Source organism: Notolabrus celidotus, chromosome 11 (assembly GCF_009762535.1).
Source record: "Notolabrus celidotus isolate fNotCel1 chromosome 11, fNotCel1.pri, whole genome shotgun sequence".
NCBI classification, from domain to species: Eukaryota; Metazoa; Chordata; class Actinopteri; order Labriformes; family Labridae; genus Notolabrus; species Notolabrus celidotus.
In genome coordinates this window covers 2962484-2978641 of record NC_048282.1, presented here as the reverse complement: position 1 = coordinate 2978641, position 16158 = coordinate 2962484, and the positions used below count along the sequence as shown (strand labels likewise).

The following is a 16158-nucleotide window of genomic DNA, read 5'->3' as shown; positions in this document are numbered from 1 at the left end:
ATAGCAGCGAGTAAGATTGCACCTCAGTCAACCGTCTATCCAATTATCAAGAACTTCAAGGAGAGAGGTTCAATTGTTGCCAAACAGGCTCCAGGGCGCCCAAGAAAGTCCAGCAAGCGCCAGGACCGTCTCCTGAAGGTGTTACAGCTGCGGGATCGGGCCACCACCAGTGCAGAGCTTGCTCAGGAATGGCAGCAGGCAGGTGTGAGTGCATCTGCACGCACAGTGAGGCGAAGACTTTTGGAGGAAGGCCTGGTGTCAAGGAGGGCAGCAAAGAAGCCACTTCTCTCCAGTAAAAACATCAGGGACAGACTGATATTCTGCAGAAGGTACAGGGACTGGACTGCTGAGGACTGGGGTAAAGTCATTTTCTCTGATGAATCCCCTTTCCCATTGTTTGGGGCATCTGGAGGAAGGCTTGTTCGGAGAAGACGAGGTGAGCGCTACCATCAGTCCTGTCTCTTGCCAACAGTGAAGCATCCTGAGACCATTCATGTGTGGGGTTGCTTTTCGGTCAAGGGAGTGGGCTCTCTCACAATCTTGCCTAAAAACACAGCCATGAATAAAGAATGATACCAGAACGTCCTCCGAGAGCAACTTCTCCCAACCATCCAAGGGCAGTTTGGTGATGAAGAATGCCTTTTCCAGCATGATGGAGCACCTTGCCATAAAGCAAAAGTCATAACAAAATGGCTCGGGGAACAAAACATTAAGATTTTGGGCCCTTGGCCAGGAAACTCCCCAGATCTTAATCCCATTGAGAACTTGTGGTCAATCCTCAAGAGGCGGGTGGACAATCAAAAACCCACAAATTCTGACAAACTCCAAGCATTGATTATGCAAGAATGGACTGCCATCAGTCAGGATTTGGTCCAGAAGTTGATTGACAGCATGCCAGGGAGAATTGCAGAGGTCTTGAAAAAGAAGGGTCAACACTGCAAATATTGACTTATTGCATGAATTCTGTGTAATTCTCAATAAAAGCTTTTGATACTTATGAAATGCTTCTAATTGTATTTCATTATACCATAGAAACATCTGACAAAAACACCTAAAAACCCTGAAGCAGCAGACTTTGTGAAAATGTAATATTTGTGTCATTCTCAAAACTTTTGGCCATGACTGTACATCTACATTTGACAGTCATTGCACAATTCCCTTAGGCAAGATATCACAGTATGAATTCATTCATCTACACAGACTGTCTCCGAGCTATATAGCAGACCTTTTAGTACCTCATGAGGCGACTCGTGCATTAAGATCCTCGGGCAGAGGTTTGTTGTGCATTCCAAATACAAAAATGAAAACCAAAGGGGACAGGGCGTTCACATCTGGAACCATCTGACCTTTCATCGTAGAGCCTTTCCTGATTTTATCTGAATTCAATTCAATTTTAACCGTTTTAAGAAATAAATTTTAAAATAATTGTATACCCTTAGAGTTCTTTTAGTGGAATTTTATGTCTTTTAAATGTGTTTTATTTCTTTATCTTGACTTGTGTGATTTTATGAACTGCTTGTTGGTAGCCACGGAAAACTAGCATGAATTTGAATGTAGCATTTCCAAGCGGTAACCTCCGGTCTCAAAATATGAAGCCCATGTGGAAGTGTTATAAACTGCAATACATCGAGAATCCACTTGAGGCTGGCTGCAGAAACACCGGAAACCACATAGATATGAATGGGGAAAAGACGATCTTTACAGCATTAATAAACATGTTTACAGCCTGGTTCAATAAAGAGCTTGGCCCTACAAAGCTAATCTCTCTATCAGCACACACTGTACGGGGGGTGAATTTTTTTCTAACATTAGCTAAGAGGCTCACACTACGTCACACTCTGCCTGGCTGAGGTCCGCATTTCCAATATGGCTGCCTCCGTCGATTGGCTTCAAAACAGCTCTCAGGAACATATGGGTGATGTCATGGATACTACGTCCATATTTTCTACAGTCTATGAACATTTCCTCAGGACTCTGTCTAACCCCTCCCCTTGGAGCTCCCCCAAAACGATGCCCCCGCTCACATGCACGAGCGTCGCTGATTCACGACCATATGATGGTGACTGATTCCAAACCGGTCCTCAGCACATGGTTTGTGTTTTACACTACGTCAACTCAGCGGTAAGAAAACACCAAAACATTCTGATAGTGAAAGTTAAAAACACAAACAAACATGAAATGTACGCTCTGCAGGAGGCGGGCAGAACGGCAGGACAGGATTTGATTGGTTTCATCATTTGGCTCCTGATGGCAGGGATTGGTTGGTGTTTTCCCAGGTTTACTCCGGCTGTAGATAGCAGCTTTTTTTACCTCTTTTTTAAGAACACATCATGTATTGATTACCATCAGGACATAAAGATCATTTTAACCAGTATAACAAAAAGTGGATCTAAATCTGACTACCAACCCCAGCTTTAAGTTTATCTGTAATATGGAATAGTTGTCCGAGGTGAGCGCCAGAAGGACCAGAAAACATGTTGACATGAATAACAATCTAAAACATCATACCATAAGACTTATTAAACACAACCACCCATAAAACACAAACCAGAACAGCTACATGTCAGTCAGTGTGCTTTCATCAAATCGTACTTACGATATTAAAAGTGACATATCACGCTTTTTTCATCAATATACATCGGTCTAAGAGGTCCCCAAAACATGTATTTAAAGTTTATGCTCAAAAAAACACTTTGAAATCAGATTTTGGCATGCCTGAAAAACCCTCTTCTTCAGTCCTCCTCAGAACACTCTGTTTTCTCTCTGACCACGCCCCCTCAGGAAGTGGATGTGCCTCGGCTGTCCGGCACGTTGATATAATGTTTACATGTTGGCTGAATATACACGGCTGCTCATAGATCACGTTACTTCAACCCTCTGAATCTGATCCAGAATCTGATCCTGACGGAGAGGCGCCTGTAGCAGGACCTTTCTGAAGGATTGGTCACAGATTTAGTGTTACTTGTTGTTTTATTTGTCAGTATGTAGACGTGTGTCTTGGTCCACAGCTACAGCTACGACATGTAGCTATGTAGCTATGCTAACTAGCGCTAGCACTTATCCATGATAAATAAAAATCATCCACTAGATCTTCAAATCTGCAGACGTGGGGAGTAAAACCGACCTTTGTGTTTATTAAGACAGCCTACAACTAGCATGCCTCCCTCCTAAGCTCCTTGTTAGCACACATGTGTGCAGGTAATGAAAAACAGAGGAGGGGTTGAGTTGTATTTTATACAGTCTATGGGCTGAACAAGCTCCGAGCTCTGACTCCGTGACAGACCGGATATTGTTGTTACGTAACAAAAACACTGAAGTCTGAAACGGCTCGTTTCACACACATTTACAGAAAGGTGGAGAAATCAGAACAGGGGCAGAATGGATTTTTTTCATTCTTGGGGGGTTTGTAGACATGCCAGGGAAACATATTTCAGGTAGAGAACCATTAAAAAGTCCATTTTGCATGATATGTCACCTTTAAAATGACGACATATATACTCCATTCTTTTATTTACATGCTGTTCAGTTATCTAACATTTGTTTGTTAAAACCTTCTCAATTTAGTTTCAAAATTGTTTTGTGACTATTTAGTTTTTGTTATTTGTCAGTTTTCATTATGACAATAACCTCGTCACACACACAAACACATCCACACACACACCTCTTTTTCCTTCTGTCTCTGAAGTTCTTGTTCTTCGACCCAGGCCGCTCTGAGAATCTCCTCATGCTCCTCACACACGATGTAACCATCAGTCCTGAAACACACAAAGAACATTTACCCCACATTTATTACTCTATTTGTTTATTTCAACAGGGACAGTGTTCAGCCATTTAGCTGTATCAGAGTTAGCTTATTTACATCTGTAGTCCCTGAGCAGGAGATGGAGACAATGCCTCTCAATAACCGTACAATAACGGTGCAATACACTGTGCAACATCCCTGACACTTTAACATCCTTCTATATATAAATATATCTCCTTCATTCACAACACTTTTGTACATAGATAATTCTAACTATTCTGCACTCCTGTATATACTTTAGTATATTTTAACTGATTCTATTTTATTTTATTTGATCTTTACTTCATTTTATTTTATTTGTATTTATATCTTATTTTATTCCTTCTTCTATTCATATCTAACTTTCTTACATATTGTTAATAAGAGCTCTGTAATGACTGAATGTCCCTCCCCGGGATAAATAAAGTATTTCTGATTCTGATTCTGATGAAGCATACTTTTGTAAAAACTGCCTTTCATACTTCTTTAATCCTCACAACCAAAATACACTCACCTGATGGGAGTATATTTCACTTTGTGCAGGCTTTAAGGGTGTTTCATATTTATTCAGATCTGAGTGTTACACTACACCAGTGGTGGACAGTAACAAAGTACATTTTCTTGAGTACTGTACTTAAGTAAATGTTTTGAGTATCTGTATTTTACTTGAGTATTATTTTTTTGGGGACTTATTACTTTTATTCTATTTAAAGACAAATATAATGTTGACTCCTCTACATTTCTATCAGTGCTCTAGTTACTCACTGCTTTTGAAGTCAGCTCAGGAATTTCCTTCTCTTTTCTGAAGTCTGATCCTAAGACAGTAAACTGTGTTTGTGTAGTTCTGTTTGTCTCAGTGGTTTAGTTGTACCTGTATATTGTGAGTCTCCACGGTTGAACGTGGAGCAAACACAGAGCATCACTCAGATCAGACAGTTCATGTAGAGGTGGTAATGATGGCTATAATTCTCCACCTGAGCACTCATGTCCATATCTTCAGCCCGTGTTAGAGGTTTTTGAAATGAAGAATGATACGTATGGTTTGAAATGTTCTCCCTGTTTCCCACTCTGCCCAAACATACAAACATTCACTGTCCAACCTGAGAGAGCGTGTTGAGCTACAGAACGTTTGTTTCATTCCAGATGAACATTTCAAACTAAGGTGTCTGTGCTTGGAGTAACTTAGTGTCTGTTTTTATTCCATGGTATATTTTTTAGAGATTTCCAGTAAGAGTTTCTAAATAAACATGATGTAACAGAATGTACTCCTATGTAGTCTTGACTGCACTCATGTATTGTAAAAATACAAAGTTTTAAGATTTTTGAAAAAGTACTTTGAATACTTCAGTATTTTTAAAAGCAAGTACTCCAGGACTTTAAAGCTGGGGTTGGCAGTCTCGGAAAACTAGCCTGAATTTGAATGTAGCATTTCCTCATGACTCCGTCTAACCCCTCCCCTCTTCCCTCAGAGCTCCTCCAAAACAACGCCCCCCCCCCCGCTCACATGCACGAGCGGCGCTGATTTGCGACCATATGATGGTGACTGATTCAAAACCGCTCCTCACCAAAACATTCTCATAGTGAAAGTTAAAATCACAAACAAACATGGCTGCTGTTAGTACTCACAACTGTCATGCTAGCATTATCCAGTTGTCCTGGTGACATGATATCAGGAGAAAAGTTATAACACATATATAATACTGTAACAGCTCTACTGTTTGTTAAACGTGTTCAGTGTAGATGTTCTTAATTCCTACAGTGTTGACAGTTAGTGAAGGCATCAGGAGAGGTGTAGAGTGTGAGAGCGGGAGAGAGGAGAGACAAGAGGAGAAGTTCTTCATTCATTCAAACATTGATTGTTGTTTTGTTGGTTGTCGTGATCACGGCCTACAGTGACCGGTTATTAAAGATCAACATGTTCACGAATCAGCTCGTCATCACTACAGCGGACGGACGCTACAGTACATCTACATTTCTGTAGGACTTACTGAATGTCATTCATTCTTCTGCTTGTCAGAGCCCCCGTGGTGAGAGCTTTTTAGACTCTGATCTGGACTACAGTCCTGAGCAAAGCACCTCATCAGGTCAGAGGGGACAGGCCCGAGGTCGAGTGAGAGGGGCAGTAAATAGAGTCAGGGGAAGTAGAGGCAGGAGACGGGGACTCAGAGTGCACGCCGGGGAAATGTACGCTCAGGAGGAGGGCAGAACGGCAGGATGGGATTTGAATGGTTTAAAATTTTGGCACCCAATAAAGGCTGATTGGTTGGTGTTTTCCCAGGGTTACTCTAGCTGTAGATAGCAGCTTTTTTTACCTCTTTTTTAAGAACACATTATGTATTGATTGCCATCAGGACATAAAGATCATTTTAACCAGTATAACAAAAAGTGGATCTAAATCTGATTACCAACCCCAGCTTTAACTCAAGTAATAATCTGATAGAGCAACTTCCACTTGTATTGGAGTAATATTTGACCTGTAATGAAGCCGTGTACTTTGTCCACCACTGTACTGCACACATGATAATAAAAACAACAGAGTAGTTAAACCTGAGAGAGAACAAACAGCATGGAGCTGAAAAAGTGGAAACTCTCTTGAGCTCACTACAGAACTTCAGCCCGTTCTATAAAATGCTTGAATTAAATAAACAAGTGAAGTTAAAGTTGCTGACACCGATACATCAATCTGTAGATAGCAGCAATTCTATTGAGACATAAAATGTAATACCACAGTAATAAAATACATAATTAAGATCATCTTTATGGCTTCATAGATATGAGACCTCTGTTACTTTATATACCTAAACCTTTATCTGCCTCATAGAAAAAGCAATGATGGCAATTTGATGACACTTGACTCAAATACATGATGGGTGAAGCCCTTTTTTGATCTTTGATAGAAAATAAAAGGATAGTATTCAGTGTCCTTAAAGAGATAAGGAAGTATTCCACATGTATGAAAGGAGCTCATCACCTATATAAGATATAAAAAGGTGACTGCAGTGTTTCCGTGTTGTCTTACACAGCGTGCGAGTATCCTCCGTGGAAGTCGAAGCCCGTGACTGCAGGGGCGGCATCCATGTCCAGCTTCCTGGCCACACGGTTCAGGTTGGACAGCCTCAGGTGAACACAGCCCACGGGTAACATACAGGGCTTGAACAGGTAGACGTTACCGAAGTCGTTCCGGGGAACCTGAAAGGAACAGACACGATGGAGTTTGAGTGGCTTTGGATGTGCAGCTCTGTATTTTTACACCTCTGGTTCTTTCATGTGAAAGCCAAAGTTTGACTTCACATTTGATTCTGTGTTATTCATCACATTTCTGTGGCTGCGTCCTTATATCTGCTGCTCCAGTGAACCAAAGTTACATCATTCCAGTCTACACAGACGCTTACCTTCCCGTCCACAGCTAAAGGCGGCTGGTACTCTTCAGTCTGCCATTCTCCAAACAGAGCCAGGTCGTTCTCCTCCTTGGCTTCAGACACCATCCTGGCCTTACGGGAGCGATTGGAGAAGCCCCTCACCATCTGATGGAGAGTTAAACATGGTCAGACTCAAGGTCTTGTTATCTGAGACGATTAGAAATGACTAAATAACTGTAAATAACTGAACACTGAGATTTCTGTTCTGATCTTTGTTGTGGTTAAATCGTTTCTAATCTGCTGTGTCGTTATAGATTAGTCTGGAAGCATCAACACAGTCTGTATTAATGTGAAAACAATCTGAATACAAAAATAGTTGTTTTGGTATTTCCACATACTCCATTGATCCAAATGGATGAATCATAATCTCATTAATTTATTACATAAAGATGATTAATTTACACATATGCAGCAAAATACACTACCAGTCAAAAGTTTGGACACACCTTCTCATTCAAGGGTTTGTATTTATTGTAATGATTGTAAACACTGTAGATTAATACTGAAGACATCAAAACTATGAAAGAACATATATGGAATTATTGAATGAACAAAAAAGTGTTAAACAAAGCAGAATCTGTTTTATATTTTAGATTCTGTAAAGTAGCCCCCTTTTTCCTTCATGACAGCTTTGCACACTCTTGGTATTCTCTCAGTCTGCTTCATGAAGTGGTCTCCTGGAATGGTTTCTAATGAACATGAGCCTTGTCAAGAGTTCATTTGTAGAATGACTTGCCTTCTTAATGTGTTTGAGACCATCAGTTGTGTTGTTCAGAGGTAGGGTTAGTACACAATGGATAGCTCTATTTGACTACTGTTGTAATCCAGATTATGGTAAAACCAGATTATTTCATAGTTGTGATGTCTTCAGTATTAATCTACAATGTTGAAAATAATTAAAATAAATAAAAAACTTTGAATGAGAAGGTGTGTCCAAACTTCTGACTGGTAGTGTGGCACCTTATTTAAAGTGCACTCTTTTAGATATTAATCAATCAATCAATCAGACTTTATTTATGAAGCGCTTTTCATACAATGACATTGTAACACAAAGTGCTGTACATAAAAACAACTTCAAATAGAATACATTAAGAAAAAGATCCCACCCTAGCCCCGACCCCAAACCCACACCACAATCCTAAGGTTAACAACACAATATGCAACAATAATAATAAAAACAATCAAAATAAAAAAAATAAATACAAAATCTAAATAAGTTGCTGAACGAAATGAGGAAACGCTCTGATGATATCTTAATGAGGAAACACTGGAGGTAAAATAAGATGTTAAAACTCAACACAGGAAATTAAAATTACCAAAGTAAAATACATATCTAAGATAATAAAAGACTAAAATATTAAACCATTAAAAGAAAATAAGATGTGAGACTTAAAATAAATAAATAAATAAATAAGTAAATAAATAAATAAAGTATAATTAAAGTGACTAAATTTGAAATAGATAATAAATAAATAAATAAATAAATAAATAAATAAATAAATAAATAAATAAATAAATAAATAAATAAATAAATAAATAGATAAAACTGTTAAGAATAAAAATAAAACTTAGTTAAAAGCAAGACTAAAAAGGTTGGTCTTGAGTTCGCCTTTAAAAATATTGATGCTCTGTGCAGCCCTCAGATCTTCAGGTAGGGTGTTCCACAGGCGTGGGCCGTGATAATAAAAAGCTGCCTCACCGTGGGTCTTAGTTTTTACATCTGGTACAATTAAAGTCTGCTACCTGAAGACCTGAGGGCTCTCACTGGCTCATTTGATAAAAGCAAATCTGATAAATAAGAAGGGCCAAGACCATTAAGAGATTTAAAAACCAGTAAAATAATCTTAAAATCTATTAAAAGATACTGGAAGCCAATGCAGAGACTTTAAAATTGGTGTGATGTGGGCTCTCTTTCTGGTCTTTGTCAGCATTCTAGCAGCTGAATTTTGGAGCAGCTGAAGCTGAGAAATGTTCTTTTTGGGGAGACTAGAAAGAAGAGCATTACAATAATATAATACAATAATAATAATGCACTTTTATACGTTATATAGCACTGCATATGTTACCTCAACACCTGCACTTTTCTAGCTCTAAGTAGCTGTCTATTGTGTTATCTTGTATGGTCTTATTTGATGGTTTTTTAATGTATCTGATGTCTGATGTGTGGGTCACAGTATTTCTCTTCCAGACATGCTATGTATAGTTTATCTTTTTAAAACAAGTCTTGTACTTTTGTTATAGATGTGAAATCTTCAATGGTGACCTGTAGCTGTTTTTACTACTTTGTATCCACAGCTACAGCTTGAAGATTTCACATCTATAACAAAAGTACTAGATTCATTTAAAAAAGATAAACTATACATAGCATGTCTAGATAGGAAGTAAAGCCTCTATATAGAATACATGACTGCTATACTTTTTTATTTCATAAAGAATGTGATGCACAGTTAAATAAAAGGTCAAATTTCTTAAGAAGTATTTGATGAGTATTTGATTTTAAGGGCTACAAAGCCCTTAAAATCAGGCACCCTCGTATCTTAAAGAGCTCATAGTGCCCTATTACCCCTCTAGAACTCTACGCTCCCAACATGCAGGCTTGCTAGTTGTACCTAAAATCTCTAAAAGTAGTATGGGAGGTAGAACCTTCAGTTATCAGGCCCCTCTCCTTTGGAATCATCTACCAGTCAGGGTCCGGGAGGCAGACACCCTCTCTACTTTTAAGAGTAGGCTTCAAACTTTCCTTTTTGATAAAGCTTATAGTTAGAGCTGGATCAGGCTTGGACCAGCTTTTGTCATGCTGCTATAGGCCTAGACTGCCGGGGGAACTGGCACACTGACACACTGGGATCCTAGCTCACCCCCTTCCCCCCAACCCCCTCATCACTTACTTTAACTCTGCCTGTCCCATTAAAGTTACTAACCATAGACCTTTCTGGAGTCCCTGAGCTCCATTGTCTCGTAGATTCCTCTGAGCTGCCGTAGACGTCCTCCTGCTGCGGACGATCTGGACTCCAGCTGATACTGACGTGCTGGACTCCAGCGGCAACAGCTTCTACGACTCGTCTCATCACTATCACCTCTCTCTCTTACTCCCCTCTATCTGTCTTTCCAGACCCAACTCGGTCGAGGCATGATGGCTGTCTAACATGAGTCTGGTTCTGCTCGAGGTTTCTGCCTGTTAAAAGGAATTTTTTCCTCTCCACTGTAACTAGCTAAACACTGCGATGTGCAATGCTCATGGTGGATTAAGGTGGGGTCAGACTGAGTCTTATCCTGTCTTGGTGTTGGGTCTCTGTTCATAATTTGACATAGAGTGGTCTAGACCTGCTCTGTTTGTAAAAGAGTCTTGAGATAACGTTTGTTGTGATTTGGCGCTATACAAATAAAGATTGATTGATTGATGTTCAGAATCAGCTTGTTGTCACTTCTAAGTAAGCATTACCATACAGGGAGGAGAAATACTGTGCCCCACACATCAGACTTAAAACAAGATGATACAATGTACAGCTACTTAGGGCTAAAAAAAGTAAAGTTGTTGAGGTAACATATGCAGTGCTGTAAAACATAAAAAAATAATAATAAAAAAATGCATTAATATCAAAAAGAGTGCAATTAAAAGGTGCCATTGGAAGAGCAAATGGAGGGCAGTGAGTGTTCAGAGCTCTAATGTTATTGCATGTTGAATTATTTTACTGCATATGTGCACATTAATTGACTTTAGGTCATAAAGTTTATGAGATTATGATTCATCCAATTGGATCAATGGACTATGGGAAAATGTACAAATACTGCAATGAAGTTAAAGAAATACCAAAACATCTATTTTTGTATCCAGATTTTTCAGACTGTGTTGATGCTTCAGCTGAATGAAATGCTAGTGACTAAATCTTCATCACAGCTGATTGCACGTCAATTTAACTGAACAAAATCATCCAGACTCTATCCACTTCACTTTCAAAGAGGACTCTACACTGAAGGACTCTCTTTTGTGCCCATATTTTAATATCTGTGGGATTTTTATTTATATATAAAACCACAGGCTGGGACCAAGCTTTCAATTTGAAGTTGTTCCTCATTTTTGGGAGCGTTAGTCATGTGAAGGATGTTAGAATGATTTGACCTGAGGTCAGAGTGGGTTCAATCAAAGAGGAACAAAACCAGAACACACACAAACACACTCAGAGAATAGAATAGAAATGATTGAAGGAGAAAAAAAGAAAAGATGAAGAAGAAAGTGAAGCGAGAGAAGTTCTCCCTCTCACCTTGTATGGCTCCTCTCCTAGTCTGACTGTTCGTGCCTCCTTCAGCCAGGTGTCTCTGGAGTGGAGGGTGTGCACACAATCCCTGAAGAATACCACATAGACATGATACTTAACCAAAAACCACTTATTCATCAGACAGACTGTTTATTTTTATTTTATTTGTATTTTATTTTATTTTATTCCTTCTTCTATTAATATTTTGACTTTCTTACATACTGTTAATAAGAGTTCTGTAATGACTGAATTTCCCTCCCCGGGTTGAATAAAGTATTTTTGATTCTGATTCTGATTAAGAATACGTTTTTGCACACATTTTTTCAGGTTCCTACAGGTCAGGCATTATGTCCAGAGTTTAATACCAAACTTTCCTCATGAACCTCCAACTAACCCAATTGATGAACTTCTCTCTGGCAACCCAACATCTAAAAGGTATCATGTCCAACATCTATAACCTCATTTCTAAGTTGAACTGCCCCCATGTGGCTGTTATTAGAGTTGCTTGGGAGCAGGCTGTTTCCGAAATCGCCTACTATACTAGCAGTACGTACTGATATGTCCAAAATTCAATATGTAGTAAGTAGTATGTGAACAAGAGCAAAATCTGCAGTATGCCAGAACTCCCCGGATGTCTACTGATTCGGGAAAATATCTCAGTATGCATCGGACCAGTCTGCCTCACAAACTGTTTCCCATAATGCACAGCACTCGTTCTGCTTTTTCTTTTTCCTCATTTTTTGACGGGAGGAAATCTGTTTTTGGGTGCTGTGAAAGTTATCAAATTACATATAAACTACTTCCTAACTTTTTCAATCATAAATGGATGCTAAATAAGAATTTTATTTATCGGCTTCGCCGTTGTTTACTTCCGCTTTCCGAAACCGGAAATCCAGCGAAGTCTGGCTCAGCATGCTGCATGACAGATCCAACAGAACACTCATACTACATACTAAATTCAAACACAGTATGTAGTAGGCAATACCTACTGACTACTACTGTATATTAGTAAGTAGTATGGAGCAGGCCGTTTCGGAAACAGCCTAAATTTCACTTTTACAGACAAGACATGGGAGTCAGTCCTTAACAGCATACACTCCTCTTCTATATGTGCCAGACATACTCTTTTACAATTTAAAGTAGTTTATCGAATTCATATTTCTAAAACCAAATTAGCTCGTATTTACCCTGATGTTGACCCCACTTGTGATAATGTTAAGTCGCCCCTGGCTCACTTCTGCACATGTACTGGTCCTGTCCCACCTTGACTACATTTTGGACATCTTACTTTCAAACCATCTCAGAAATCCTTAACTGCCATATGGTTCCAAACCCTTTGACTGCTATCTTTAGTATATCACCAGACGATGAGCAACCAAAATCAAAACTTGAAGTTTTGGCCTTTTCTTCATTTGCTGGCTCGCCAGGTAATTTTACTTAGGTGGAGAGATTCCACTCCTCCCTGTCTTTCACACTGGATCAGAGATATGATGAGCTGTTTAAGTCTGGAGAAAATCTGTTTCGTCACACGAGGAACAGAAAATACATTTTACAGAGTTTGGCGCCCCTTCCTGACATACTTTGAGAAACCCACAACAGCTGTTTCTGAGGAGCCTCCAGTACTGTTGTTTTATTATTATTTATGTATTTTTATTAATAAAAAAATAAAAAAAAATAATAATAATAATAATAATAATAATAATAATTATTATTATTATTTATTTATTTCAATTTATTATTATTTATTATTATTTTAGTTTTTTTAATCAGTGCATTCACTGCCTTCCGATTGATTTTTCGGTCAGCTTTGTTCATTTGATTATTATCTACTTATTGATTGATTGATTTAAATATTTAGTTTATATTACTTTATCCCGTATTACTTCAATTGTGATGGTGTGCTCAACGTAACCCAGCTTTTTTTCTTTTTATAAAAACTAAACTGTATAACTGATTGGTTGTTTTTGTCCTGTTTATTTTTTTATTTTTATTTATTTGTCTATTTGACTAACTGACCATTACCTTATCGTTTATAACTACTCTGTTGCTGTTTGTTCTGTATGTCAATTGTGATGAGGGTTGTTCAATAAAAAGACCATTGAAAGAAAGAATATGGTTTTCTGCAGGTGGACAAAAGAGCTTGGTGCACACTGCAGTTTAAGTAATTAAATAGCTCCACCAGGTGGACACTGACGCACACAGAACAAGCTTATTCAGACATTTAAGTCAGCTGTGGCTGTGCTTCAATAACCATTCTGAATTCAAAGTAGTGATTCAGTAAAAGAATAGTATGTCATTGATAGAGCATATTCAGAAAATGCATTCAAAAAGGATGCTGTAGTAAACACGGTGACGTTTCTGGAATAGCTGTGTCTTTGAAACATGGATCAGACGTGTACTTGAGTTCGACTTTGTAATCCGGACAGAGCTCCAGGAACAGGGCGTATGATACACTTTCAAGGCTGATGTTTAACTACTGACCTGGAGTACACGGCCTCTCCCCGGCAGTATCCCAGTGTAGCAGCGGTTGAAGGGTAGATGGCTTCGTACTTCAGCAGGTGTCTCTTTAAGGCGTACAGCGGGTGGTTCTTGTACTCCCCGACTGAGATGGGCAGAGGTTTGTTCTGCAGCTTGTTCTGGAGCTGAGTATGGAGATGGTAGAGGAAGACAAACGTGGGAGTGATTAGCAACAAGGATTTACAGGTACTACTCGGAAAATTAGAATATCGTGTAAAAGTTGTTTTATTCAGGCAATTCAACATAAAAGGTGAAACCGATACATTTTATAGACTCATTACATGCAAAGTGAGATATCTCAAGCGTTTCTTTGTTGTAATTTTGCTGATTATGATTTACAGCTTATTAAAACCTCAAACCCAAAAACTCAGAAAATTAGAATACTGTGAAAAGCTTCAGTACTGTAGGCTCAAAGTGTCACACACTAATCAGGTAAGTAATCCAAAACACCTGCAAAAGGGTCCTGAGCCTTTAAAAAGTCTGTGTCTTGTTTGGTTTAGAAGAATTCACAATCATGGGGAAGACTGCTGATCTGACAGTTTGGCAGAAAACCATCATTGACTCCCTGCACAAGGTGGGTAAGACACAAAAAGTGATAGCAAAAGAAGCTGGGTGTTCTCAGAGTGCTGTCTCAAAGCACATTAATGGACAGTTAAGTGGAAGGCAGAAGTGTGGAAGAAAACGGTGTACAAGCCGGAGGGATGACCGCAGCCTGCAGAAGATGGTCAGGAAAGGGCCATTCAAAAGTGTGGGGGAACTTCATAAGGAGTGGACTCAGGCTGGAGTTGCTGCTTCAAGAGAAACGACATGAGGCGGATGCTGGACACGGGCTTCAAATGTCGAATTCCTCTTGTCAAGCCGCTCCTCACAAGCAAGCAACGCCAGAGGCGCCTTAGCTGGGCTAGAGAAAAGAAAGACTGGACTGTTCCCCAGTGGTCCAAAGTCCTCTTTTCTGATGAGAACAATTTTTTTCATCTCATTTGGCAACAAAGGTCCCAGAATCTGGAGGAAGACCGGAGAGGCGCATAATAGAAGATGCATGAAGTCCAGTGTTAAGTTTTTAAGTCTGTGATGACTTGGGGATCCATGTCAGCTGCTGGTGTTGGTCCTCTGTGCTTTATCAAGTCCAGCATAGACGCAGCAGTCTACCAGGACATTTTAGAGCACTTCATGCTTGCTTCAGCGGACCAGCTTTATGGGGATGCGGACTTCATCTTCCAGCAGGACTTGGCACCTGCCCACACTGCCAAAAGTACAAAATCCTGGTTCAACAACCATGGGATTACTGGGCTTGATTGGCCCGCAAACTCACCTGACCTGAACCCCATAGAAAATCTGTGGGGCATTGCCAAGAGAAAGCTGAACGTGAAGAGACCAAACAAAAAAGAAGAGCTCAAGGCCGCGATTGAAGCATGTTGGTCTTCCATAACACCTGAGATATGCCACAAGCTGGTAGCATCCATGCCACCCAAGATTAAGGCAGTCATTCCTGCAAAAGGGGCCCCAACCAAGTACTAAGTACAGATGCAAGATTTTACTTTCAGAGGCCTGACATTTTTGTATTTAAAATCCTTTTTTTATTGATTTCAAGCAATATTCTAATTTTTTTAGTTTTTGAATTTGAGGTTTTCTGAAGCTGCAAGTCCTAATCAGCAAAATCAAAACAAATAAAAGCTTGAAATATATTGATTCACATACTGTTTGTCTATATAAGATGTACATTTCACCTTTAAAGTTGAGTTACAGAAATGCATGCACTTTTTCAGGATATTCTAATTTTCCGAGTAGTACCTGTATTTTTTGCAATGAGGGATTTAAAAAAACAAAACAAAAAAAAACATCATATCAAGAAAAATTCCACTTTTAGATGTGCTTTTTACTCAGGGTTTGATTTGAAGCCAAGTCATCGAGCTGATTACTTGATAAGAGAACCACTTGCAAACATTAGCTAACACGTGTACAGTCATGAGATATTCAAAAGACCAGGAATGTTTAGTTAGGCATAATATTACATTTTGAAATGATCAGAAGTAGGGATGTCAACAATTAATCATGTAGTGATGAATTGATTGTTAAGAACTTACTCAAACACATTTTTTGTTTGATTTTCTATCACGTGGAACAAACATCATGTGGTCTTATATTTGGTTCAGCTATCAGGGAGGTGTTTGAAGTTTAAAGTATG

General features: G+C 39.1%; 1 protein-coding gene across 1 annotated transcript in view; it reads right to left on the bottom strand.

Annotated features, from left to right (window-relative positions):
• Nucleotides 1-16158, bottom strand: part of xpc (xeroderma pigmentosum, complementation group C) — a 35276-nt gene that overhangs the window by 3635 nt on the left and 15483 nt on the right. Inside the window, exons 9-13 of the mRNA XM_034696390.1 lie at nt 13938-14098; nt 11463-11544; nt 7174-7305; nt 6801-6970; nt 3662-3755 (exon numbers count right to left, since the gene is read on the bottom strand). Of these exons, the coding sequence (XP_034552281.1) occupies nt 3662-3755; nt 6801-6970; nt 7174-7305; nt 11463-11544; nt 13938-14098 (639 nt within the window). The remainder of the gene's footprint in view (nt 1-3661; nt 3756-6800; nt 6971-7173; nt 7306-11462; nt 11545-13937; nt 14099-16158) is intronic.